Below are 26,900 nucleotides of genomic sequence, written 5' to 3' on the forward strand. Positions count from 1 at the left end.
GGGGTACCACACAAGCTTCAGGTGGGCAACAAAGTCTGGTTGCATCTGCAGAAAGAATGCCTTACAAGAGCCCATCAGAAACTCAGACCACTCTAACATGGTCCTTACACCAGTACCAAGACTACAGGAAACAATGATTTGAAGCATAGCATTCCTCCATTCCTTCGCTTGCACCAAGTGTTCAATGTGGACTGTCGTCGACCATGCTTCCCACCATTTCTGGACACATCAGAGATCGTAGAATAGCTCACCAAAGGCCCAGCTCAGCAAAAGCTTCCTCATCTCAGAGAGGAACTCAACGCAATGGGGACCATTGCTTCCTAAGGGGGGAGGAATGATCTAGGTGGATGTTGATGGCCACCCATCTAGCCCATATGGACCCCCACAACTGTCTCTTTCAATTTTTTCAGTTTCCTAAATTGTAGCACAGTTTACTATTTTTAGCAGTTTTTCTGGTCCTGAACTTCCGGAGCTGTTTTGAGGCCCTAAATAACGTTTTTTGGGAAATCTTGGGGCAACATGGATTCATCGACCAATGTTGCAACATGGAGTCATCGACCAATGTTGCCCTTCCTAAAGTGGTAGTGCTCGAATAGATTTTTCTAACGAGCTATTGTACGTGTCATATGGAGATCGTATGCCAAAGTTACGACCCCGGGAAATTGATGTACCAATTTACCCAAACGAGGCCCACAATTTGGCGTTTCATCTTCTAGGGTTAGATTTTGGGATGTTAAGGGTTTTCCACTATTTCTCAACAATAAATAGGCTTTCGAGCCTCATTGTAAGACAGTTTAGAGGCATGTAGCCACCACATCTCTTCTCAGAGATAAGTTACCATCACCCTAGCTGGTTTATTTCCTTTACTGTTTGTAAGCATATTTCAATATTTTACATTAATGAAATGAAGTATTATTTCCGCTGCATATCTGTGTTTATGGTTACCTCTGTAATTTGTTGTGTTCCTGTTTAAGTCCGGATCATGAGGAGATTTAATACCTTTGGTCACAAGATTGGCTTATAAATAGATTGATAGAATGTTAGTAATTAATCCATCATGAGCATATCAAAGGAAGAAAAGACTTATGTCCTTTAATGTCAATTGTATCACAGGTCTTGACAAAATAATAATGGGATTTGATGTTGGGCTTGGATATCCTCTTGAGCTTAGCTTTTCTATTGATTTGTTGTCTGCAAGGAAATCTAATGAGACGAGGGTTGGGGATATTTGCAGTACCCAGATTTGGAACTTGGTGAGTAAGTCCTTGGTGTAATCTACCAAGTATTCATCCGTGAACTTTTTATTAACAATATCTATTCACATTGTAACTTAATATTAATACTAACACAATAACTTAATACTAACATTAATATTAATGTGATAACCTAACACTAACAAAATAATGGATTTAATATGTGCACAAGGATTTAACAAAAGAATAGAATTAATACATGTGCAAAGATTTGTTGATAGGGCCAATTATTCATTATTCACTTATATTTTTTGATTGCACATGCAGGGCAAATGGTCCAACAATACGTTTCACATGAACAATGAAGATGTGAGGAGAACTATGGACAATATGTTTCACAAGACAACAAGGAGAACGTACTAACAATATGTTTCATAAGTCCATGTGATGATGAACTGTTTCATAAGTCCATGCATCCATTATTCATTTCATAAGCTCATGATGCCATTTCACTTGTCAACATTTATTCCTTACCACAACTTTGGATTTATTCTCTGCTATTGCTCGAAAATCATTACTTACTCCACTGTAATACTACAAAGTGTTTGATACACCAATCTCAACAATTTGTTGTCTTTCAATGAAGAAGATGCACTATCTTTTGTAAACATATGACTAGTACTAATTTTATAGTAAATATTTTTTTTAATAAGCTTCCTCTTATCATGGATGAGGCTAGTACATTCGAATGTAATGTTACAGGGGATCCATGTAACAATGCTGGTGAAAATTCCATGTAATAAAAGTTAATAAAGGCAAAATAATAACCACGGTGATCTAATATTCACCCTATGAGTGCCATCAGTTAAATATTTATTAAACTAAGGTATTACAGACTCATGTGCTGGTGTGTGTTCTGTGTTATTGAAACAACGGATCGATCAGATTGCCAATACACAGACAAATAAAATGGAAAGACAATAGAGAAATACAGTAAGCAATCATAAAGACACAAGCAATTTTAATAAGGAGTTCACCCTATTCTCCAAGGCTACGTCTCCAGTCCAGCTTTAGTGGTGGCCTTGTTTTATTGTGTCTTTTAGCAGAGAAATTACAATACAGGGACTCAATATGAGTTCTCTTGAAGCAGATTTTTCTTGGCAGGGTGGTTCTTGGATTCCCCAAGCCACTTGGAGTACACAGACTCTTCTTCTTCCTACCAGCTCTGTGACCCTTGGTCTACAGTGGAAAGATCCAAATGTGATGCTCAATCCAGACAGATTCCTCTATGGGAAGGCTTGAATCCTCTGGTGCTCGATGCTGCCTCTGGTCAGCTCGGCCCTCTGTCTCTTCTGCTTAGCTTTATTGTTCTCTGTGTTCAGTCCTCCTCTCAGGGTTCACTGTTCACTGTCTCTCTTGGTCGCTTGGACTCTTCTCAATTCTGACTCCAATCTAACTCTAACTGATTCGACTGTCTCTGTTCATGGCTTTAGCCATTCGATCCCTATGCCTGTTCGGTTCCTCTTCCGCCTGTGTCGATTCACCTTCTGCAGCTGCGCTTGGAGTTCCCTGTGTTCGGCGTCATCATGAATGCTCAGGGAGTGGCCACTTGTCCTCCTCTAAATGGCGTCAGCATGCTTCGTCAATTCGTTTCTTCAGTTACGTCGTGGATGCGTTCTTCCTCCACCGTGGCGGTCAAATGAATTCCAAATCTCTTTAGAATGTGGCTTAATTCCTTGTCGACTTCGCTTCTTTCCATCGGGTGTAATCTCAGCGGTCCGATCTGGGCCCTCCATATCCGACGCCAGATGCACGTTTCGCGCTGTTGACTTGTTCGACCGATAGTGCGCGATCAATGGCGGTTTTCTCTCACCTCCGCCTGCCATGCGTCTATCGGTGTATGGAATCGCTCTGCTCCTATCCAAAACCTCTGCTCCTATCCAAAACCTCTTACCGTTTAAGGGCACCCCGATCAATACCGCCGATTTTCCAGCGCGTGGGTCCTGCCTTCGTACGTTAGCGTTTTTCACTTTTTCCGCCTGCGGTTTCCTGGCTCCCGATGTGACCGAGCGCTCGGGCTCCCCCTTCAGGGCCCTATTTGCCTAGCTATGCGCGATTAGCGCTAATGGCGCATCAAAAACCTCTTCCTTTTCCCATTCCGGGGCTCCTAGGGGCTACTTTGGCCTCCTGCGCAGTCTCCATGGGCCTCGGTCAGCGCACTTTAACCGAGGTCCTCACCGTTCCACGTCAGCTGCCATGGCCACTGGTTCAGGGTGTTTTTATACTGTTTTGGATTTCTTTAGAGATTTGTTCGACCTGATTCAGTCATGGTTCTTGACAGTGTTTCTATGGATCCAATTCGGATCACACGATTAATGGGACACTTATTCCAAGTTGAATGTTGGGCAAAACATCCCATTGTGGGTGTTCATTTGGTTATTAATGGCTAAGGAAATTGGCAAAGGAAATGACTAAGTCTTTGGAAAGGCAAAATGGATTTTTTGGCGCATTTATTAATGAAAATAATGGAAATTAGAATAAAAGGGAGGTGAAAGGTCACAGGTTGCATGTGAGGAGGAAAATGAAGGAAAATAATGGAAAATTAAGAAAATAGAGGCCTCATTCATAAAAAGGCTTCCGAGGATCAGTTGGTAACCTTTTGTCAGTTTAGTTTTGGAGATCCCTCGTTATTCTCACTCTCTCATACTCTTGGATAGAGTTTTCTCAGAGCACTCTTGGAGGGTGTGGCGTACTTGGATTTTTGGAGCAAGAAGGCAAAGGAAGAGTAGGAAAGCGCAAGAGGACATCGGGATTAGAAGCTACATTGGATTTTTCTTCCAGGTACCGAGTTGCATGTATGTTTTCCTCACTAGTTTTGAGCATGCATGGCATATGCATGTGGTTTGTTGATTGTGATCTTTCATGGGCATGGAGGATGGTCGGGATTGACAGTGGATTGCCTAGCCTTATCATTTCTTGGATAACCATGGTGATTGTGGATTTGTTTTCCTTGTTTTGTTTTGGTTGGTTCTCATGTTTCCTTAGCTTGGGTCGAGTTATTAGTCATAGAAGCCCTAGTTGGACAAATGCTCTGGAAGCCCTGTAACATCTTGGGTTGAGTTACTAGTCCTAGAAGCCTTGGTTGGACAAATGCTCGAAAGCCCTTGGTGGATTGAGTTCTTAGCCCTAGTTGGAAAAACACTTAGGAAGCCCGATAAAAGTTGTGGGTTGAGTTACTAGTCCTGAAAGTCTTGGTTGGACAAACACTCTTGAAGCCCTGGAAGGCTTGGATAGAGACCAATCTGAAGATGGCTTTATGATGTTCGACCATGAGGTGGAATCACTATTTGATGGGTTGAGGTGGATGGCCTCTGGAAGCCCTAGATGGTTTTGGATTGATGTGATCTATGAGATCCCACATTCGTGTTTGGAATAAGGCACCAAGGGGGGGGGATGGCTGAAGAGAGATTTGGCTCAGCCATTCTATGTTCGGGTGGAACATAGAAGTCCCATCCCTGGTTTGTATTTTGCATCATCAACATGAGGTTATTTCTCCTTATATTTATATGAGTATTATACTGGATTATATGTGGTTTATATGGATGTGATTTCATTGGTATTTCTGCTGCTATTATGTTGGTTATATATGTGTTTTATGACAGTAGCTATGTATGGATCTCATCATGTTTTTACTTGTAAATGAATGATCAATGTATCTATGACCTAATGGATGAAATGGAAATTAATATGTTGAGGCATCAATGTCTCTTAGCGATTCTCAGCTAAGTATGAGACCCCTATGCTCAGATCTATTATTTACACCTGTAGATTACATATTCATGATATGTTTGACAAAATGCCTGTCATGGCTAGTAGGGGTCCAATCAAGGTCTCATTCAAGTGATTGCATTTATATTGTCATTTCCTTGTTATTTTATTGTTATGAAGATGTGATTTAATTCTGGGTAGTGACCTAGGCTTTGGGCATGAAAAAGTGGCTCAAATCTCGGGGACACTGGTATTGCACTATGTAAAAGAGTCCCTGGACGCTGGCTTGCAGGCTCGTGAGAGCGTCCAAAGGGCCCTAGACGTTAGCATGCCCATAGCGTGAGAGCGTTTAGAGGTCAAGTGGTCCAAAACCTCAGTGGGACCCAGGGGCTGGTTGGAAAAAAGGTTGGATTGGTTCCTGAGGGTCCTAATGCTGATGTTGAATGTTTGTATGGTGTGTTTCCGTCAGTTTCACTTCCTCAACGTGACTTAGGAGGTTGGATCATATCATAGTGGCCTCTCGTCGCATGTTTACCCTGGTTGCCTGGTTGCTTGGGTAGATGTGGGAGGAGGGTGTTACAGAGTGGTATTAGAGCATGGTTCACCCCTCAGACTGGATGGGCTGTGTGTTGGTCATGCATGCATGTTAGTTGCATGTGTGTCTTTTACACTTGCATTCCATGTGCTTGTTGCATTTGCATAATGTTGATCATGGTTGTAGTGATGTCGTCATGTGGAAATTGATGTTGTTATTGTGGAGTGCATTGTCGTGAGTGTATGACTAGTTACATGTCATTAAATGTCACTTACATGTATCATTTTGTATGCTTTGCTACATTCTTGTATGTTAGGTTGCATTCTTATATGCTTGGTTGCATGTATCATTCTGGTAGGTTTGGTCATAATTATTGTTCGTTTATGTTTGATTACATGTGATTATGCATGTGTGGTTGGGTACACGTTGCTTATGCATGTTCATGTTTGCATGTGGTCAGGTGTACAGTGATGTAGTGGTTTTTGTCATGCATGAGGTCGTGATGTGTGTTGTTGTTAAGGTCATGCATTGATGACTAGATGATAGCTAGAATGATGATTGCATGGGCATATGCTTATGTGTTATGTTTCTATATGTTGTCATGATTATGTTATACTTGTATCACATTGAATTGTTTATCATGCAGATAAGGTATCCTCCCTGAGCTATACTAAGGTTCGTTGGTTTATGGTAATTTGGTTTAGCTGACATGATATACCTTACAGGAAGAAATATCAAATGGATAGCAAGATGGTATACTACAAGGACTCTCCCTATGAATCAGAAGAGTAATATGGTGTTGGGAACTATTCCGATTTGGCAGATACATTGAGAAGCTTAAAGGAAGAAATAAGGAGTTGCAAGGAAGATAATGACAGAATCATATAGGCACATGAGGAACTAGTAGAGGTAAATGCAGTGATACTTTAGTGTTTGTTAGATTTGCAGCGACAACGACCACTTCAGATCAACCATGAGGAGGAGGACAAAACTAATGGGGCATAGGATAGTAGGTTGCATGGTGGTCACAGGTCAGATAATGGTGACACGGTAAGAGATAGTAGATTATTAGACACTCCAGATAAGAGGAGGGATAGACACAGGTACCATTATAGTTTTGGTTTTGACTGGCATGATGATTGATATTGTTATCATCCTTTTAGGAGGAGTGATAGGGGATACTTGCCAGATGAGTTTAAGAAAGCAAAGCCGCCTACTTTTGATGGAGAGATGAAGAAATCATAGGATGTAGAGGCATGGTTGCTTGGTATGAAGAAGTTCTTCAGGTTGCATCACTATTCAGAGAACATGAAAGCCAAAGTAACTACATTCAATCTCAAAGGTAAAGCAAACATTTGGTGGGAAGATGTGAAGAATGTCAGAGGTATACATGAGGAGGATTTGACTTGGAATGAATTTGAGCGGTTATTCAAAAGAAAGTACCCATTAAAGAGATACTTTGATGACAGGGCAAAAGAATTCTATGAGCTAAAGATGGGATCAATGACAAATGATGAGTACACTAGCAAGTTCTTGGAGCTACTGAGGTATGTGCCTTACCTCAAGGAGGAGAAGGCCAAGATTCAGAGATTCACTAGTGGGTTACCAATGGCATTCAAAGATAGGATTGAGTTTGATGAACCTAGATCATTGGAGGAGGCCATCTGAAAGTTGAAGCATTGCTATGAACAATCGAAGTGCAAGCCTAAGACTAAACCAGATTGGAAAGGTAATGTTAAGAACAAAGGAAAATAGGACAAGAAGTGAGTAAGGCCACAAGATTCAGGAAATAATTTTGAATGTTAAACCACCTAAGAGATTTAATGCATTAGATAAAGGACAGGGACATCGATTTGAGGAGCAGAACAAGGATGCAGGCTGGAAGCATATAGAGTGTTGGACTTGTGGCAAAGATCATTGCAGGAGAGATTGTCCGCAGAATCAGGGTGGTAGGCCTTAGATATATAGTGCACAGGATGCACAGACTGTTGGGGATGTTGGTCAGAGCGTTTCTCATATTTATGCAACATTGGATAACAAACAAGTAGACCATCACGCATCTATCATTGAGATGGAAGATAAGCTTTGTGATCAAGTTATTTCTATTTTGATTGACCTTGGATCTAATTATAGCTATGTTAGCCCTGACTTGGTGGATAAGTGTGGTTTGAGTAAGGAATTGCATGCCAAAACTTGGTTTGTGCAGTTGGCTATAGGTGCAAAGAAGCGAGTTCGTCATTGGGTAAGATCTTGTGCATTTGATTTGAATGGTATGCCTACCGCAACATATTTGAATGTATTATTGTTGGAATTATACAATATGTTGTTGGGCATGGATTAGTTGTATCTTCATAGAACCAAAGTGGATTTCTATGGCAAAGCAATTGAGTGCATGGATGACAATGGGGAACCAAGAGTTTTGCATGGAAAGAAGAAAGCCACATCAGTCAGGATGGTAACAACTATGCAAGCAAAGCGCAACCACAGGAAAGGGTGCGTGTTATTTGCAGTGCACATCTCTAGTGACAATGGTAAGGAAGTTGAGGATGCAAATGTTTTGAGTAGGTACCAGGTTCTACAACAGTTCAAGGATGTACTTCCTAAGGATATTTTAGACTTGCCACCTCATAGGGAGGTAGACTTTTCTATTGAGTTAGTGCCAGGGGAAACTCCAACATCAAAAGCACCTTACAGGATGAGCACACCTGAGTTGGTAGAGTTGAAGCTACAGTTGAAGGAAATGTTGGACAAGTGATACATTAGGCCAAGTGTATCACCATGAGGCGCATTAGTATTATTTATGAAGAAGAAGGATGGCACTCTTAAATTGTGCATTGATTACAGGTAGTTGAACAAAGTAACCATCAAGAACAAGTATCCATTGTCGAGGATTGATGACTTGTTTGATTAGCTGAAGGGAGCAAGAATGTTCTCGAAGATTGACCTGAGATCCAGATATCATTAGGCACACATCAAAGAGGAAGACATTTACACGACAAATTTTTGGACTAGGTATGGGCATTATGAGTTTGTTGTAGTTCCATTTGGCTTAACTATTGCTCCAACTACATTTGATGAATAATGTGTTGCGTTCGTATTTGGATAAGTTTGTTATTGTGTTCATTGATGACATATTGGTATATTCTAAAAATGAGGAAGAGCATGCCGAGCATTTAGCAGCAGTGTTGAGGTTGTTGAGAGAGCATCAATTGTATGCTAAGCTCAACAAGGGTAGCTTCTTTCATACGAAGGTACATTACTTGGGGCATGTTGTCTCCAAGGAGGGCATTGCAGTAGATCCAGAAAAGATAAGGGCCATCATGGAGTGGGTAGCTCCTAGGAATGTAGATGAGGTGAGATCTTTCATGGGGTTGGCAGGCTATTATAGGAGGTTCATCAAGAACTTCTCACATATTGCTTATCCTATTACATCGTTGCAGAAGAAAGGTAAGAAGTTTTAATGGAAAGAGGAGTGTAAGGCTAGTTTTGAGCAACTTAAGCAGTTGTTGACACGTGCACTAGTGTTAAAGATTGCATATCCGGACAAAGAGTTTGTAGTGTGCACAAATGCTTTCAAGAAATGACTTGGTGGAGTCCTCGTGTAGGATGGACAGGTGGTATGTTATGAGTCACGAAAACTGAATGAGTATGAGCAGAACTACCCCACACATGATCTTGAGTTGGCAACGATTATACATGCGTTGAAGACGTGGAGGCACTATCTTCTGGGCAGGAGGTTTACATTGATGAGTGATCACAGTGGTTTGCGATATCTATTTGACCAACCAAATTTGAGTGGTAGGCAGGCTCGGTGGTTGGCTATGATCAGTGACTTCGATTTTGAGATCAGGCACATCAAAGGCAACGAGAACAGAGTGGTAGATGCTCCATTGCAAAGAGAACAAATAAGTTCAATTTCTTCTACCAGTTAAGAAGGAGGCTAGCATTCATCCAAGGTTAAGGCTCGAGATTTATATCCCAAATTCGCCAAAAAATTAGCAATTGTATTGACTAAATGTCTAGAATGCATAACTGTTACATAATCCAACTATCAAAGCATACCACTAATACGACCAAGTATGCTTTCCAACCTCCAACCTCTAACAATATTGTCAAGAAATTGCCTTGCTAAAAGATACTGCAAATACAGAAAGACTAATTGCAAACCTCCATTAACTTTAACCATTTTTATTTGTCACACCAAAGAAATTAAAGGCAATCCGTTTAAGTATCAAAATGGTGTAAAAGCGATTTAACACTAAAATTGATTGTTTATCATTTTTATTTATTACAACAAGATTAATTACGCGCAATCTATGTTTTAGTATGAAAATAAAAATTTAATCATGTAACCTAAAAAATACGATCTAGTGAGTACCCACACTTACACCGTCGGGACTCAACCATAACACTAGTAACTAAAAGGACCCGCGGATCCGTGCAAACCAAAGTTTAAAAAAAAAGGAGAAGTAAATAAAAAATGAATAATGTGCACGAAACGTGCCAAAAACCTATCGGAAATAAGGCACCGAACTATAAATTAACGAAAGCTCCTATGGCCAGCTTACTAAAGAAGCCATCCCCTGCAGGCTGCACCTGTTCCCTCCCTACTATCTGAAATTTGAAAGAATCCAAATTGGACTAAAATCAGGCCGCAGAAATAAAATGTCAGTGAAGACTTCCTGCAATCTGAAATGGCAGAAGTTGCAAGGTACGCCAAGCCCTCTTGATCGAAAGTTAAAATAATGCTTGAAGTTTTCTACAACTAATGGGATTGACATTTTTTCAGAGCTAGGCATCTCTTTTTATTCAGACTGCCAAATAAGTTCCTAGAAGGAGGGTCGGTTTAACCTTCATGTGTTTGCTTTTTATCTATGTTACCCTTCAACTTCAACAGGGACAACAGAAATAGCTGTTTTACTTTTCCAGTAGAATACTTCCACTGATCAAGAAGCATTCCCTTCGCCAATCTGGGAATATTACAACGTAGTGTAGCCAGGTTACAATGCTCGAAGAAGTTCCTTCAGTTAAACAGCTGCGGGTGGGGTATCTATTTAGAGTACTCGAGGAGATCCTTGGGTAAACAATCTTGGGGTGGGCATCTATACCATTAAAAATTTTGGCAGACTCATGTACCGTCTTTTAAGAATACATTTTTTTTATTGTGATTTTCAGAAACACGCATTTATGGTCTCTTTAAATAGCAGACATAAACTTCTGCAAGTTAGTTTTCCCTGCCTTCGCAAGAAACTTTGATGGGTACTATCCAATCTCTGGAATTATTTTCTTACAAAATAGATTTACTAGCAAAGGTTGACAAGGTCCATAGTGGAGCTGATCAGGTGCTTTAACAAACTAACAGAAACCGAGATGAGATGAGAGGGAGGTTTTACTGTCTTTATGTAGCATACCTAGATGCCTCTCTTGGTTATCAGGGTAATCCATAACCAAATTCTTTTCTCAAAGAGCCCTTTCTTAGGCTGAATTAAAATTCTAACATCATTATAACTCAAAACTCATATGCAATAATATAGCAGCTGAAATTACATTTCATGTTTTGAATACGTCCATTACAGATTGATTTCAAGGCATTAACAAAGGATAAAGCATTCTACAAAGAGAGAATATAAATACTCCTCTATAATTAAAGCCAAATCTACCAAACCGTATGCTTGTTGATTTTTGGTAGCATCGGATGTGCTCTAGCCATGAAAATTGATGGAGAGGGTAAGGCACATGAAATCTCCAAGACCCAAAAATCGTTTGGGGAAATTCCACCTGGATGGAGAGATATTAAAATAATTAATATTTTTAATGGGGTTCCTAAGTTTAAACTTAAGAAAATTAAAATATTAATGTGTATTAATATTATATGGGTGAGAAAATTTTAAATAACTAGGATCAAGACAAATCTAATCTTAGCAGTTGATTAGGGACTTAATCTCGGCCGTTAAATCGTCAACAGAAAAAGTATAAGAGGAGGCTTGAGGGTCAGTTGGAGACACACCAATACACCAAGTTGATCAGTCAGTTTGATTTTCTGGGGTGAGGTTTGCTGAGAGAATTGAACTAGTGATCTGTTGTAGCGAGGGGCAGTTCGGCAGAAGGTCGAGAATACATATCAGAGAGGCAGAGAACGTGCCGGAGAGACAACGTAGAGCCTTGGAAGGTTGACGCAGAGGCAGCCAAGACTGACGCAGAGGCTGAGGAGGCCAGCGTAGGTGACGCAAAGGGCCAAAAGGCTGACGTAGAAGACCAAGAGGTAGCAAAGGCCGATGCAGGCAATGTAGAGGCTAGTAGAGCTGACGTTGGGCTGAAGAGGTAACGCTGAGGGATTTTCATGGTGCAAACTGAGCTGAGAGGCAGACGCAGAGCAGAAAAGGGTGACGCAGTTCCAGAGAGAAGCTTGGAGCAGCTTTTGCTGTCTAGCTAAGGAACTGTCTAAGTTGCTGTGGGATCAGTCTTTCAGTTGTTGATCAGCCGGAATATCTGTCTCCGAGGAGAGGTACTTCTGCCAAGGAAATTCTCTGAAGGGTGAGCCATTTATGGCACCCTAGTTGTATTCAAAAACTGCATAATAATAAAACCTTCATATCAGCTGCACCGGCTTTCCCGCATTGGGTTTTTCTCTGGATGATTGTCCAAAAATAACGGTCTCCCTTGTGTGATTGTCTCAGTGATTTTAGTTGCTGATCTGTATATGTGTTAAGGCTGCATTTGTGTTTATTTCGATATTTATATTTATAAATAACTTGTTAATGGAAAGAACAAGTAGGAGATAATAAACTAGATAATGCAGTAGGGATTTATGATGTGTCAAACTTAGAAATTTCAACATGGTATCAGAGCATTGCAGATCACACGAGGACTGAAGGAACTGACAAAAATCTGAAATTTGCAGCATTAGCAGCTGTCTCGAGAGACAACGCTGTTTTAGAGAAGAAGCAACAAAAGAAGAAGTGACGCAGAGCCTGCGTCATCATTTCGAGCTAGGAGGAGGGCCAGCACAGAGGCAGAGAGGGGCAGATTAGACCTATGCAGTGCCCGATCTTTCTCAGCTAGGAGGGACCGACGCTGTGGCTAGGAGGAGTAGATTCAACCTTTGTCGAGATTGCGCAGAGCCTGAAGGGCTCAGTTTCTTTAGTTGCCAGGGCTTGGGGAGCTGTGGGTAGATTGTGATTTGAGGAATTGGTGGGACACTATTTTTGTCGAAGCAAAACAATGTCTAAGGAGGCGGGATCAAGGTAGAGGGAGTCACTATCTCGATGAATTTCTTGCCAAGGAATCCAGATCTAAGTTGCAGTTGCAAGGAGGATTGGAGAGGAGCGGTTCGATAATTGGCCAGAGGATTTCCAAACGGGAAATCAAGACTTAGAGGGAGTCCAAAAGAGGAGTTGAAATGGCAGTGAACGGACTAAGGGATCAGGACAAGTTGGACGGAGCTTCCAACTTTGTCATTTGGAAGGCCACGATCATGATAGTCCTGGATAGACATCGCATCAAGGACTTTGCCTTGAAGACCGTGGCTATCTCAGTTGATCCAACTGAGAACGAGAAGTATGAGGATGCAATGGCAAGGGCGAAATGCATGATCCTAGATGGGGCCAAAGATCATGTCATACCACACATTGCTGAGAAGAACGCAACAAAGGAGATGTGGGATACCTTGACCACCTTATATCAGGGCTTTTTTGTGCAGCGAAAGATGCTATTGGAGAATTAGCTGCGGTCATATTAGATGCAGAAGGGAGAGCAGATAGATCCATTCCTTCTCAGGTTGCAAGAGATTCGCGACCATATTACTTTCGTGGGGTCTACACCGGATCCAGAATTTATGGTCAGGACTACCTTGAATGCAATCTTCGAGGAGTGGGAGACATTTGTCCAAAGTATTTTGGGCACGCCTACTCTTCCTAGTTGGGAGGAGATGTGGGCAGCTCTTTGCCAGGAGGAGATCAGGGGGATGACCAAGGCGAGGAGTAGTGGCAAGGGAGGTCGAATCAAGAAAGAGGAGGAGGATGCAGCTCTAGCATCTGCTGGACAACAAGGGAAGAGGAAGAAGAAGGACATCTCCAAGGTTAAGTGCTTCCATTGTGGGGAGCTGGGACATTATGCATCCCAGTGTCCCAGGAAGAAAAGCAAGGGAGAGGCTTCCGATTCAAAGGCAGCTCCAACTAAGGCGGAGAAAGAGGTCAAGACTGATGACGACTGTGCCATGAGTGCTCATGCACCTCTAGAGAAGAGGTGGGGAGACATCGAGTTGTAGTCAGGAGGACTACACACTAGGGGCAGGATCCTTGAGGTGCCCAAACTCTTGGATCACATTCGGCTACAGGAGCCCTTAACGACAATAGCATGATGACAGGTGTCGGGTGGAGCAAAGTGTAGTGGAGCAGCAAGGCAAGGCTTGAGTGCAGAATTCTGAGGCGGCGCGGTGGGCACGAGACATCGGGGTGGCCACATCTTTACAAGAGCGATCTAGAATTTGGTAGCATATACCAGACACTCCTGGAAGGGAAGCAAGTTCCAAATTTTCACCTTCAAGATGCATTGTTATGCCACCTAGGACACATCTGTGTTCCTTCAAGTGAGCGTGCCAAGATGATTTGGGAGGCGCACTACAGTCAGGTCGCTGGACATTTCGGAGTAGAGAAAATAGTGGTGGTATTGCAGAAGTATTTTTATTGGCCGAAACTTTGTCAGGATGTTGGGAAGTACATTAGATCTTGCACTGCCTGTGCCATTGCCAAACCAACCATCAAGAAGCAAGGCCTGTATACTCCTCTACCTACTCCTAGCCGGCCTTGGGAATCTATCTCCATGGATTACATGTCGGGCCTTCCTTCTACTAAGCACGACAACGATTGCATTTTCATGGTCGTCGACAGATTCTCTAAGATGGCCATCATGGTGGTTTGCAAGAAGAGTATCACAACAAAGGCCACTGCTAAGCTCTTCTTTGAGCGAGTATGGGTACACTTTGGGATCCCACAGTCCATTGTCTTAGATCGGGACAACAGATTCCTGAGTGCATTTTGGTCAAGTCTCTGGTCGATGCTAGATACAAAACTTACTAAGTCCACGACTTTCCATCCCAAACTGATGGCCAAACAGAGGTTGTTAATAGGATGATCGTACACATTCTGCGCATGTACAACTCGAAGCATCCACGCACGTGGGATGAAAGTCTCCCCTATGTCCAACACAACTACAACAGAGCTCTCCATAGCTCAACATGCCACAGCCCCTTTCAGGTAGGGTTGGGATTTCAGCCATTATGCCCCATTGATGTGGCCATACCATTTGCAGCCACTCAGGTAGATTCAGCTCACGTTCAGTCCGAAGCTGAAAGGGCTAACAACTTCATTGAGCACATTCAACACATTCGCCAGCAGGTCCATGATATATTGGATAGAGCCAATGCTAAGTATAAGAAACGCCATGATCAACATCGAGTGCCGCACAAGTTCCAGGTGGGCGACAAAGTTTGGCTACATTTGCAGAAGGAGCGCCTTGCTGGACCCCACCGCAAGCTTCGCCCGCTTTGATATGGGCCATACACTATCACCAAGGCTGTCGGTGACAAGGCCTTCAAGCTCAGCATCCCACCGTTCCTTGGTTTGCACCCAATGTTCAATGTAGATCGCCTTCGACCATACTTTCCACCATTGTTGGACACATCTGACATCACAGAACAACTCACACCAACAGAGCTCAACTCGGATTGTATGGAACAGGCCACAATTGATCAGATCATGGACACACAGATCAAGAACATTCACCAACAGAGGATACAATTATATTGAGTTGTCAAAGCAGGCCAACTCCTTCACCAGGGCAAGTGGTTCACCAAGGACAAGGTTCAACAGAAATTTCCTCACCTAATGGATGCTCTGCAAGCAATGGGGACCATTGCTTCCTGGGGGGGAGGAATGATCTAGGTGGATATTGGTGGCCACTCGCCTATTCCGCGTAGACTCCCCAGTCAGTTTCATCTGTTTCCTTGTTCATTTCAGCATTTACTATTTTTAGCAGTTTTTTGGGTCCTGAACTTTCAGAGTAGTTTTGACCCCCTAAATGATGTTTTTTTGGGGTCTGCGGCAGGCCCATAGCCATACGCAGGGGCCTGCGGTGAAACTTGTAGTACTCAGAGAGACCTTTCCAACAAGGTATCATATGCGCCAAACAGAGATAATATGACCAAGTTACGATCCCGAGAAGTTGGCTGTCCAACTAATCCCAACGGGGTCCTCAAACTCTTGGTGTTACATTTGCTGGGTTAGGGTTTTCTCATGTTTTCCAATAATAAATAGACCCTTGAGCCTCATTGTAACACAGTTCAGAGGCATGTAGCTGCCACATCTCTTCTCAGAGATAAGCTACCATCGCCTGAGCTATCTTATTTCCTTTATGTTTGTAAACATAGTTCAGTGTTTTTCTATTAATGAAATGAAGTGTTTTTTTGCTGCATCTTTGTGTTTATGATTATATCTGTAAGTTGTTGTGTTCTTGTTTAAGTTAGAATCAATTTCATTTATATTTTGGCGTAGAATTTAGTTGTGATTAATCCAGTGAGTCGTGAGGGTTTTTGTTGCACATTTTTTTACCTCATTTAACAATTTGCAGGGGTTTTGAAGAGGTTTTCATTGCCATTTCTAATTCAAAATCCTTTAGTTTGGAAACTTGTTCCCTTAGCAAAATTTCTGCGCATCAGTCGAAGCTTTTATAAACTATTTTCCTTGAAGCCCGAAAGTTTTACCTTATGGTCTTTTCACTCATTCAAAAGAGTTGATTAGAGGAAGTTTTGAGTGATTTTTTTTTGAATTCAAGCCTTAAAACCTTAATAAAGTACCCTCAATATTTAATAAAATTTAATCTAATCTTAGGTGACTTTTGAGCTGGTCGTGAAGGTTTGAGCTTGCTTTTCATTTGGCCGTAAGCATTTTTGGATCTCTGTTGTAGGGCATTTCAAGGTATAATCTTGTGGTTTTGCGGGGAACCTTTCCGTAGGTTTCAAGTCATTTTCTAGCAGAGCACTCAAACTTTTATGAGCTTTGGGTTGAGGATATTGCAACTCCTAGATCATTGAATTTGTGAGCCTAATTGACTGTAAATTCATCCTAGTTTGGAGGTAGTGAGCTAGAGAAAGTTGGATCTACCTATTTCGAAGGTTTCTAATAAAAATTGTTGAAGGATCAACCTCATTGTTTAAGGAGAGGTTGCTGTAAAGTTGCTTCACCATTGTGAATTTCCTTAAAGAAGAAGAGCCCTTCTCTCTTGTCTAAATGGGAATCTTCCATTGTAATCTTATTAATAAATTTTTTGTTTTCTTGAGGGAGCTTGGTACCTTGTTCCAAGGCATCCTTTCTCCTTATTTAGAAGGGAGAACTAATTGACTTGCTAATTCACTAACTTTAGATCTAGTTACTAACTTGTTCCTCTTGCATTTAGTATCATTTGCATCCTAGATCTAATTTCTAATTGCATCTCTAATCTTCTACTTGGTCTAATCATATTTGGATATCTCTTGTCTTGTTTCAAGTGTAATTGGTAGATGTAAGTAGTGATTTCTTTCATTTCTTGTTAGCAATCTCATCTGCCATCTAATAAGTGTAATTTCACTATATAATCTTTACTTATTCCAACTGTCTAAATGAGTGAAGAATAATCTCAAGAACACTTTTTCTAAGGCATTGTGAGATCTTGCTTTAACACTTTCTAATCATCATTGTTTCTTTGAGTATTTCCTATTGTTTCATTGATCATTGTCTGTAGCTAGTAATTTTGTGTTTTGAAGTATCTATCTACTTTGTGATTACAAACGTATTGGCATTTTACTTTCCTTGAAGTAATATTGATATCATTATATCTTACTGAAACATTCCATTCTCATCTTACATTTTATATCTTAACTTGCATCTTAAAATCTACCTCCAAGCATAAGCTTGGTTGAATAGAAATTTAGGCACACCTTCTCCACTATTCAATTTGAGAAGCTTGACCCTTACTCAACGGTTAAAACAATTGACCTTGCAGTTCTCTTGTGGGCAATCCCTTGTAGGAACAGAGGCACTTGGGTCGTTAGAACTCCTGGGTAGGTATCGTTAATGAGGCCTTAGCCTCTTTCCCCAGGACTTCTTTCTACAACCTTGTTTAAGACCTGTTTCAAAACAATTGAGGAGAAGGCTTTCACCTAGATTAGGCATCTTAATTAAAATCAATCAAGATATTGCATCTCATTTGGCTTAGTCTTGCATTCATTCTAACTTTCTCTCATTGGTCATATTGTTAGCTGAGTATTTAATCTTTTCTTGCAAGTTTACATTACTGCTTTTGTACTTGTCATATAATTTCGTTTCTCGTTCTATTGTCATATATATTTTGAGCATTTCTTTGAAGCTAAGTACAAGTTCTTTTCATTATTGCAAGTTATTGCTCATACTTTTAGTTTTGTCCATCACCTCTTACTAACATTCGTCTTGTAGCACTGCTTATCTAGTAACTTGAAGTTTTTACATTGTGCAAGTGATATAATGTTTTGAGCATTGATCATAAGGCACTGGTTTACATCTGCTAATCTTATTATTGCTACATTAATCTCAATTGAATCCATCTTGTTAAGATACACATACGTTGCTCATTAATAATTTCACTTGCTAAATTAATCTAAGTCCAAGTTATCTAGAGAGGTAGTGGCCTTGCCCTTAGTCTCCTAGGCTTGTTGATTCAACAAGTTTTCCTTCTGCATTCATCCTTTATGGATTACCCCCCTTAGTTTGCCTAGGAGAAATCCTAAACGGAGTGAGTAGGGAACAGGTAACAACCCTTTCTTTGAGGGTTGTGCCTCTAAGATAACACTTGGTGGGATTGGGATTTTGCACATTGAGGTGTACATTTTAGGCGACAACAAACACATCGGTTAACTGCTTCATAACTCCTAACTTCTAGGAATTCTCCTAGATCTTAGGAATTTGTCCTAACTTATAGGAAACTTGAGCATGCTAAGGAGAAACTCGTTGTGGTCCCTTTGATTAAGGCACAAATCAAGGTACCCTTTCTCGCTATTATTTTCAACATTTAGCTTTTCGACATTGATAAAATAATTTAGGTTCAGGAACAAAGATTAACTCACTTTGGTTAGAAGACCTTGTTGTGTACCTTTTTTTGATTGGGTCTTGTTGGAGTCCCCTTAGTTGGAGTCACTAGATGAGATCCCGCAGGTTAGTCCTCTAAAGAAATAATGTCATCAAAGTACAAAACATGAATAAAAAACTTACCAAAGTGGAGTGATATTGTATATGAGCAAGTTGAATGATCTTATCCCCAACAATGATGCCAAAAAATGTTACCGATCAAATTAACAATGTTGCTAAAGTCCAAGCAACCACACACAGGGTAGGGATCCATTGTCATTTCAACCCAAGCTCCGCTATAGAGGCCCAACACCTCCTAAACAGCCAAGGGAGGATTCCCTAAATAACCTCCAACAATTTTGGTGCAAGACCAGTGCTTTTTGTGGTGTCGAATAGGGTGGAGGGATTCACTTTATACCGGTTGCCTAGTTGTAAAATAGTTATTGTAGTAGCAGAATTTTAAACAATAGATATTAGTAGCCAAAACTCAATAAACATATAGTATGTAACCTATGGATTTTGGTCTACTCTGAAAATCCTAACCAAAAATAGTGTTATCTTTTAGTTTGGGTGCCTGTTGAGGGAGATATAGTACATTACAACTAGCTGTCTTGTATGATATACTGTAAAACCTGTGCAAATTGTGGGGGAAACAATCTAAAACAACTATTACAACCACCCTACAAGTGTCTAGACACTCCTAGAGGGTTAGTCTAGGGGGTGGAAAGGTTAGAGGGTTAATGTAGAGGCCATTGGGGCACCCCCTTTACCTAAAGTTGGCTGAAAGTTCACTTCTAGATAGCTGGAAATTGTATTTCAGATTTTTGGGTGAGTATTAATATATTTAAACACCCAAAAATTTCTAGATTTATGTTAGGCAATTTATATTGGCTGGAAATTGAATAAAACTACTCTAAAAAGTGAAAATGTTGCTTTTAAAACAATTTCAGAGTACTATGCAAAGTTCTAGGGTGAGATAACTTGTGTGGTTGTAGAACTTGTTGTAGATGGTTGTAAATTGCAAATCTAGTGAGGTACAACCTTGCAAATCTGCATATATGCAACACGGATGGCTAGATACAGGTGTAAAATGGTGTGTGACAAAAACTTGTATCAAATCTTGACTAGATATATCAATTATGGCACTTATTCTCAAGATTTTAGCTTGCTAGAATTATATGATAGTAGAAACCAGCAAGCAAACTAACTAATCTAATTGCAAAAATAAAAATAAATTTTGGATTTTTGAAATTAAAGTGATTGTTGCGATATACCTATGCCCTTTGGAGTCTCACTTCTTGCTGGAATGTGAAGTAACTATCATTTCAAATTGATATGGTGGCTTTGATCAAGGAAATGAGTTTGGTCCTTTCAGAAATTGCCCTCACTGTTGCTTAATTCCTTTTGAAAACTTTCAGATCTCCCTATGCGTGACTCCTCCTTAGAATGTTGACTCCAGCCTTCGTCCCTTGTGTGCAGTCAAATACAAAATCTGGGAGATTAATGAAGCTTTCTCATGAAATTGTTCAATAGCTTGGATTGACCTTGCCTGTAAAACAAAAAAAACAAGTGGGGTTTTCCCTGAATCGTTCTTATCAATGTAACTATGTTGTTCCTCAATAACAATGAGTGCTAGTGTTAGGATAATTTTATTTATCATTTAAAGAAATTAGAATTAAAATGCTCAAATCACATAACAAAAGAAAAATAAAAACATGATCAATTCCACTAATGCACAAAATTACACGAGGTTTTGCAATAACATGAGCTTTTTATTGTGATAGCACTTGTCTCAAATGAACAATAATGATTTACAAATGAGGAGAACCTAGCCTTTATAGAAAAATTTCTAATGCTAGTAAGACTCTTGATAACAAAATATTTCTAGTCTTTCTCAAGTTGGGACTTAGCAATTTTTTAATTTCTTGAAAATAAATAATTTTAACAATTCGCCAAGGGGGTCAACTTGACTTAAAATCCCCAAAAAAGCCGATGCGTTCCCTTTGAAAATGATTTTTGGTTGTCAATAGTCAATAAAGTAGCATTATCTCTCCAATGTATACCTTGCTTGGTCCACATTCCACTTTGACTTGCCTAAAGAGGTGGTGCGAATTGCTAGAGTGGCTCGATTTGGCCCCTTGAAGAATAAATTTGTTATAACGATTGTTTCCTTTTTCCATTACTTATCTTTTTGGTCCATGATGAGTATAACGACTAGTTGAGTCAATCCCAATGACTACTTTGACCCCCAACAACTAGTTCAACTTAAATTCATTTTGATTTTCCTCTTGCAAGTTCGAATTGGTCACCTGTCCACTAGATCTCCGACGTCTTAGCTAATTTGGCAATTCCAGAGCCTTGGTTTTGTTTTGTAGGACTTGCTCTGTACTGAGTCTATCTTTGTTTTGCCACATCATTACCCTATATGCCACATCATCCTGCCCATAGTTGCAGGAACCGTCCCCCCCTCCAAGGATCTGGAGGCAGAATTGTGTCCTGTACGGATCCGCCATCGATCCTTTGGCGGAACTGCGGATCCAAAAATTGGATCGGCGATTCTGCCTTTTTTTGGCAATTCCTGGAAAATTGGCTGTTCCTGTTGCTTGATTCGCAGATCCAGAATGGATCGGGTGTAGATTTGTTGAGGTTCGGGCTTGTATCCACTGCGGATCGCGAGCGGATCTGAAAGAAGGTGGACGGTTCACATAGTTTCGCGAGACCTTTTTTTGTTTTTTTTGGGAAATTTCAATTTGTTATGTGAGGAACTACACTTTCCGAATACTCCCAAGGTGCCTCTTGATGCTCCCTAGACGCTTCCTAGAAGCTCCCTAATGGTAATGTTAAATTCTTAAAGTAAAAGTGAAACTCTCCTTTATCTTTCATTTCCATCCTTTTACTTAATTTTTTAACATTACCATGAAATGATTCAGGATGTTTGAGAGTGGTTCCAACCTTATCAGACTTCATATGGAGAAAATATAATTTCATATCCCATTCAAAATTCAACAGACTTAATAGTTTTCAGGATCAATGGGATTGTGGCGTTTCATTGGATTATATCATGTATGAGGGCATGTGATTGGCATTTAATCAAGAGCACCAAGCCCTATATGTACCCCAATGTTGGTGTTGTTGATTGTTGAACTTATTTGTCACGGTGTTAGCAATTATGTACCCTTCACTCAAGTCAAAATCATTGATCAGGCATGTTAAGCGTTCTCTACCATATCATAAGGCTTGGAATAGGCTGTTTGATCAAAATTAGGCAATGTTGACTAATATCCCTATAGAATTGAAGTAGAGGCAAAGGCTAGACAAGAGAAAAGGAATCTAAATTCTAGATGGTTGATGCTAGAATAATTAATCATTGATGTACAATGGATGCCATATCTATCTTGATTTATGCATGTGTTCATGTCTTCTACAACTAATTTGGTATTTTGGATTTTTTTTAATAAAATTGCAAATATATATAGTAGACGCTTCGGAGACTCTTCGCTTCTTAGATTCTTGGGAAATGACGCTTCCGCGTCCCCGCTTCCAAAAAAAGTCCCCACTCCGTCCCCACTTCGTGCATCATTGATCCTGCCCCTGTGTTGGTTTTGTAATGCTGTGATTTCTCTACAAAATTTGGCACTTGTTTTTTTTTAATCTCTCTGTCCTGATCACTTTTGATGTATTGCATGCCTAATTCTATCGAACACTTTCCCTGAAACGTCCCTTGGAAACTTTTCTTTTAATGTTGACCAAGTTTGACCAAGCTGTAACTAGCCACTAGATGCCTGAAACAGGAAAATTCCACATGGAATGGAATCCTCTAATTATGCTCTACAATATGAAATTTGGTTGAATTTTAACCACTTGGACCAAAAATTTGCATTGGAAATTGTGAATTTCCTTGGGAAACTTGAAAGTTATCATATTGCTATGCTATGAGCTGTCATGAGGAATACTGCACCAAGGCCAAGGTCATATACAGACTCGATAAGACTCTAACCATGTGGAATGACATATGTGCATCTTGTGGTGGGTTGGACTAGCCCATACTCCAATGATCACCCCTACAAATGCATGATTCCATAAAACCATGAGTCCTCAAGAGAGTCCACCAAAAGCTCTTTTTTTGGTTAGGGACGAAAGTGACTTAGGTGAAACGGTCATGGTATGACCAAACAACTAGATACAAATTTAAAGACATGACACAGGTCTGGGATACCTAATACAAGGCCTCACATGGTTTTTGCATGGCTTTTGACTTGTGACCTTGGGTTTACAATGGTGATGAATGTTGCACTGAAAAAATGTATGTACTCTTGCTGACAAGAGGGGTAACATGCCCTCAAGATGGGCTCCACTTGTCCAAGAAATAGGATTGAATACCCCATGAAAACTTAAGATAAAGTTGCCTTGTTTGCTACAGACAAAGTTTGGCCACCAAAAGGAAAATTGAATTTTTCTGATCCTGTCCTGGAATAACAGATTGATTATTTGCTCTCACTCCTAGCTCGGAGGAATTTTTACTTGTCTTGCAGTTAAAAACCCTCAAATCTGATTTTTGAGTTTTTCATGGATTAAAAATTTGTTCCTTTTCTCTATGATGATTTGCAGGAGTTTGCTTCACTCCCTTGAATGGGAGACAATTATCTTCATTTACCTAGTGCATATTTGAGATAGCGGTTGAACTTAAAATATGTCGCTGAGGTTTTTTTCCTGCTCCTATGGCTGTGTGCTTACCAATAGATTCATCTTTCTCACAACTGTTTTTAAGTTCCATGCTCCAAGAACGAGCAATCCTTCGCTGTGTTCGCCTTTGCTCTCGTGCCCATCGTTGTAATCAATAGAATTACTATTATTGCTCTCTAGTTTTGCGTTTCCTTAGCTTGCCAAATCAACTTCAACAACCAAGGATCTTTTGGGCTCACACTTACTTTTAGAAATGATTATACTCATCATATTTTGCAAATACTAATGTGTTTAGGTGTTATTTCATCTTGTAGTAAAATTTAATGTCTACATCTTATATTGACATGTCTTTAGCACATTTTATCTTTTTGTGTATCCATTTGAATTTGTAACCCCCATCCAGGAATGTGATTGTTGCTCCTATATTCCACATGGGAAGTTACAGAAGGTGTCAACTATATTGAAGAGTTCCCTTCGTATCTAACAGTGCCCTTAGTGTTCTAGTGATCAAGTTGAATTTTTGAATTTAATGGAATCATTCATTTTTCTGAGCAAGTCCTGTTTCTGTATGGTTGAGTTCCGCACTTTTGATTGCTCCCACCTCAGCTCATATCACCTAGTCAGGAGTTTCAGTGGTTTATTTGCGTTTAACATTAGGATAAACCCACGTTTTTCTTCACTTTTCCTTTCTGCAAGGTAAGTCTCACTCTTTAGTGAAAATATTCCACCTTAGAAATGTTATAGGTGTAAATGTAATGAGAGGAATGTTGATTTGGGGTAGCATCGGATGTGCTCTAGCCATGAAAATTGGTGGAGAGGCTAAGGCACATGAGATCTCCAATACCCAGAAAGGGTTTGGGCAGATTCTAAACAGTTTGGGAGATATTAAAATAATTAATATTTTTAATGGAGTCCCTAAGTCTAAACTTAGGGAAAATAAAATATTAATGTATATTAATATAAAACTGTGTTAGAATGGTCCAAAAGTCATGGATCAAGCCAGATCTAATCTTAACCGTTGATTAGGGACTTAATCTCAGCTGTTGATTTGTCAACGAGAAAAGTATAAGAGGAGGCTTGAGGGTCACTTGGAGAACACACTGAGGGAGACCAGTCAGTTCAATTTCTGGAGCGGGGTTAGCTGAGAAATTGAACCAGTGGTCTGGTGAGCAGTCAAGAGGCAGCAAGTATGGAGCAGAGAGGCGGGATCAGCCACTGGAGATCAGCGTAGAGGTAGACGCTGGGCTTTTTAGGTAGACATAGAGGAAGACTGCGCAGCCACTTGCTGGGCTTGCGTGAGTGACGCAGAGAGGCCCAGGGCTGACATAGTCAAGCAGGGGTTGACGCAGAGGGTTTGAGAGCCACGCAGATGTCAGCCGGACTGACGTTGGGATTGGGAGAAGTGCTGGAGAATTATTTCTCTGTGGGTAAGCCAGTTTGGCACCCTGTTGTACAGAAGAATTGCTGAATAATAAAATCATCCCTTGCTGCACCGGTTTTCCCACGTTGGGTTTTTCCGGGGACTGTTGTGCAAAATATCTGTGTCAATGTGTTAATGCTTTTGCATATGCTTGTTTCTGTATTATGGTGTGATATCTGCAGCAGTATTTTATTTTAATGTTTATTGAAGTAATTTCATAAATAACTTATTGTGGAATAAGTAGGAAAAATAAATCAGTTGCTGCAGTGATAGAATTTTCACAAGGAAATGGGTCTTAGTTAACTCACTATAATGAATAATGCATGTTGTCTTGGATGCAGAGAAATTTACTTGTGAGTTTCAATGCACCAAATTGAATACCCGTTTGAGATTTGTTTTGATATTTGATGCTGGACTATGTAATGGATATGAATGTGCCATATGTTGAATTTTGTAGCTATGGTCGGTCTTCATAATTGATATTTTAGCCCTCCAAATATATGTAAGACATGTTCATGTCGGCTTTAAAAATAGGGAATTTTGAATTTTTAAATATTGAATTTATGCCTCCAAAATGTAAGGTTGGCCCCAATCTGCTCATGTTGGCTCAGCGCACCAGTCACACTGTTTGGGGCACTTTTGTTCACTATAAATAGGCCACTCTTTCTCTCCATTTGGGCAGATATTTGGATCATAACAAGCCATCTTTTGAGACAGAATTTCTGGCCAATCTGAGGCAGAGTAAGAGAACGAATCTGAGGAAATTTCTGAAGCATGAGAGGAGGACAAATTCTTTGAGGCAGGAGGCTGAAATTTCCGAAGGATGAATTTTATCTCTGTTTGATCACTTGTCAGTTTGATTTGGTTTCACTGGAAAATTTCAGATTGCATCTCTTGTTGGATGGACAAATTTCTCTAAGAAAAGGTTGTTGGGTTTTTCCCATGGTTTGGGGGTTTCATAGGGTAAATTTTGTTGGAAATACTGAGAGGGGGGTGAATCAGTATTTCTTAACAATTAGTAACTTATTAATCTTTTCAGAGCATTAGTTAATCTTCAATAATAATTCACAACATAAATAAACAGTAGACAGTAGACAGAATAAATTTTTAGATGGAAAACCCCCTCTAGGTCAAAAACGACCGGACGCTTTTCAAACAAGTTCTTTTAATCTTCAACTCCAACTGAAAAAAAACCCCAACTCCCTAGAACTCTAGAAAAACATTCATTCTCCAGCTCCCAATGGAAGGATGCCCCAATTCTCTGGTTTTATCAGCAGTCAGCTGAAAGGATGCTCCAACACCCTAGCAAGCTCCAACTTGCCCTAGCGCCACCCTACCACCTTGAAGGTGGCTTCAACCACCTCCCTAGCACCACCCTACTACCTTGAAAGTGACCAAAATTAACACAATATTGTGGACTCCACTACCAAGGATAGTGGTCTACTTACAATGATATACAACGACTTTACTTCAACTGACCAAAACCCTAAGACCTAAACCCTTGTCTCGACAACAAGCCCTAAGTCCAAACAATTCCTGCAGTTCCCTGTACAATAATGCCTTTACAAAATTTTCACAACACTCTGACTTTACATAGCACAACTGTACAATGAAAATGTCTCTGAAGTGAGGATGTTGCTGATGATGAAGACTTGAGTGCTTTTCTGCCTTTACTGCTGATGTAACCGTGGCTGTTATACTGCTGAAGATGACAAAGCCCAAGGTACCCTTACACAATGATAAAGCCTTTGACAAGAGTAATGAGACTGCTGTAGTAATGATGATAAACTTTTTCTATCCTTACTGCTGATGGCAATAATGGGACTGCTCAGTAAAAAATGACGAACAAACTGCTTGTAGATGAATGATAACTGCTTTCAATTAAACACCTGCCACTGAGATCATTGATGAGCTAGATATGAAAGCGCTTCCTTCTTGAACAAACTTTAACAACTGCAATTTGCTAGTGACACTACCTGTCTCTTGATCAATGTATTCTTAACTGCTCAAAAGTTGTAGGCTACAAGAGATTTTGCTATGAGACACAAGCCCTTGATGCTGCCATCGAATTATCTTCGCAATAAAGGCTTTGATTCAGTCTATGTTATTACAATTCTTACTGCTAGGGTCTTCACACACACACACACACATATTGAAACCTCTGTTCT

At 40.3% G+C, this 26,900-nt stretch overlaps 1 protein-coding gene across 3 annotated transcripts in view; it reads left to right on the forward strand.

Annotated features, from left to right (window-relative positions):
- Nucleotides 1–9,979: 9,979 nt before the first annotated feature.
- LOC149163695 (uncharacterized) overlaps nt 9,980–26,900 on the forward strand; it is a 411,291-nt gene continuing 394,370 nt past the window's right edge. For 2 of the 3 annotated variants that reach the window (XM_089431820.1, XM_089431821.1), the window contains exon 1: nt 9,980–10,207. In XM_089431820.1, coding sequence (XP_089287946.1) covers nt 10,162–10,207 — 46 coding nt within the window. In that variant the 5' untranslated portion in view covers nt 9,980–10,161. The remainder of the gene's footprint in view (nt 10,208–26,900) is intronic. The other variant, XM_089431822.1, reaches the window with a different exon arrangement.

This window comes from Pinus tabuliformis, chromosome 5_1 (assembly GCF_031772625.1).
Source record: "Pinus tabuliformis cultivar Carrire ecotype Pingquan chromosome 5_1, CPIR1, whole genome shotgun sequence".
Lineage (NCBI taxonomy): Eukaryota > Viridiplantae > Streptophyta > Pinopsida > Pinales > Pinaceae > Pinus > Pinus tabuliformis.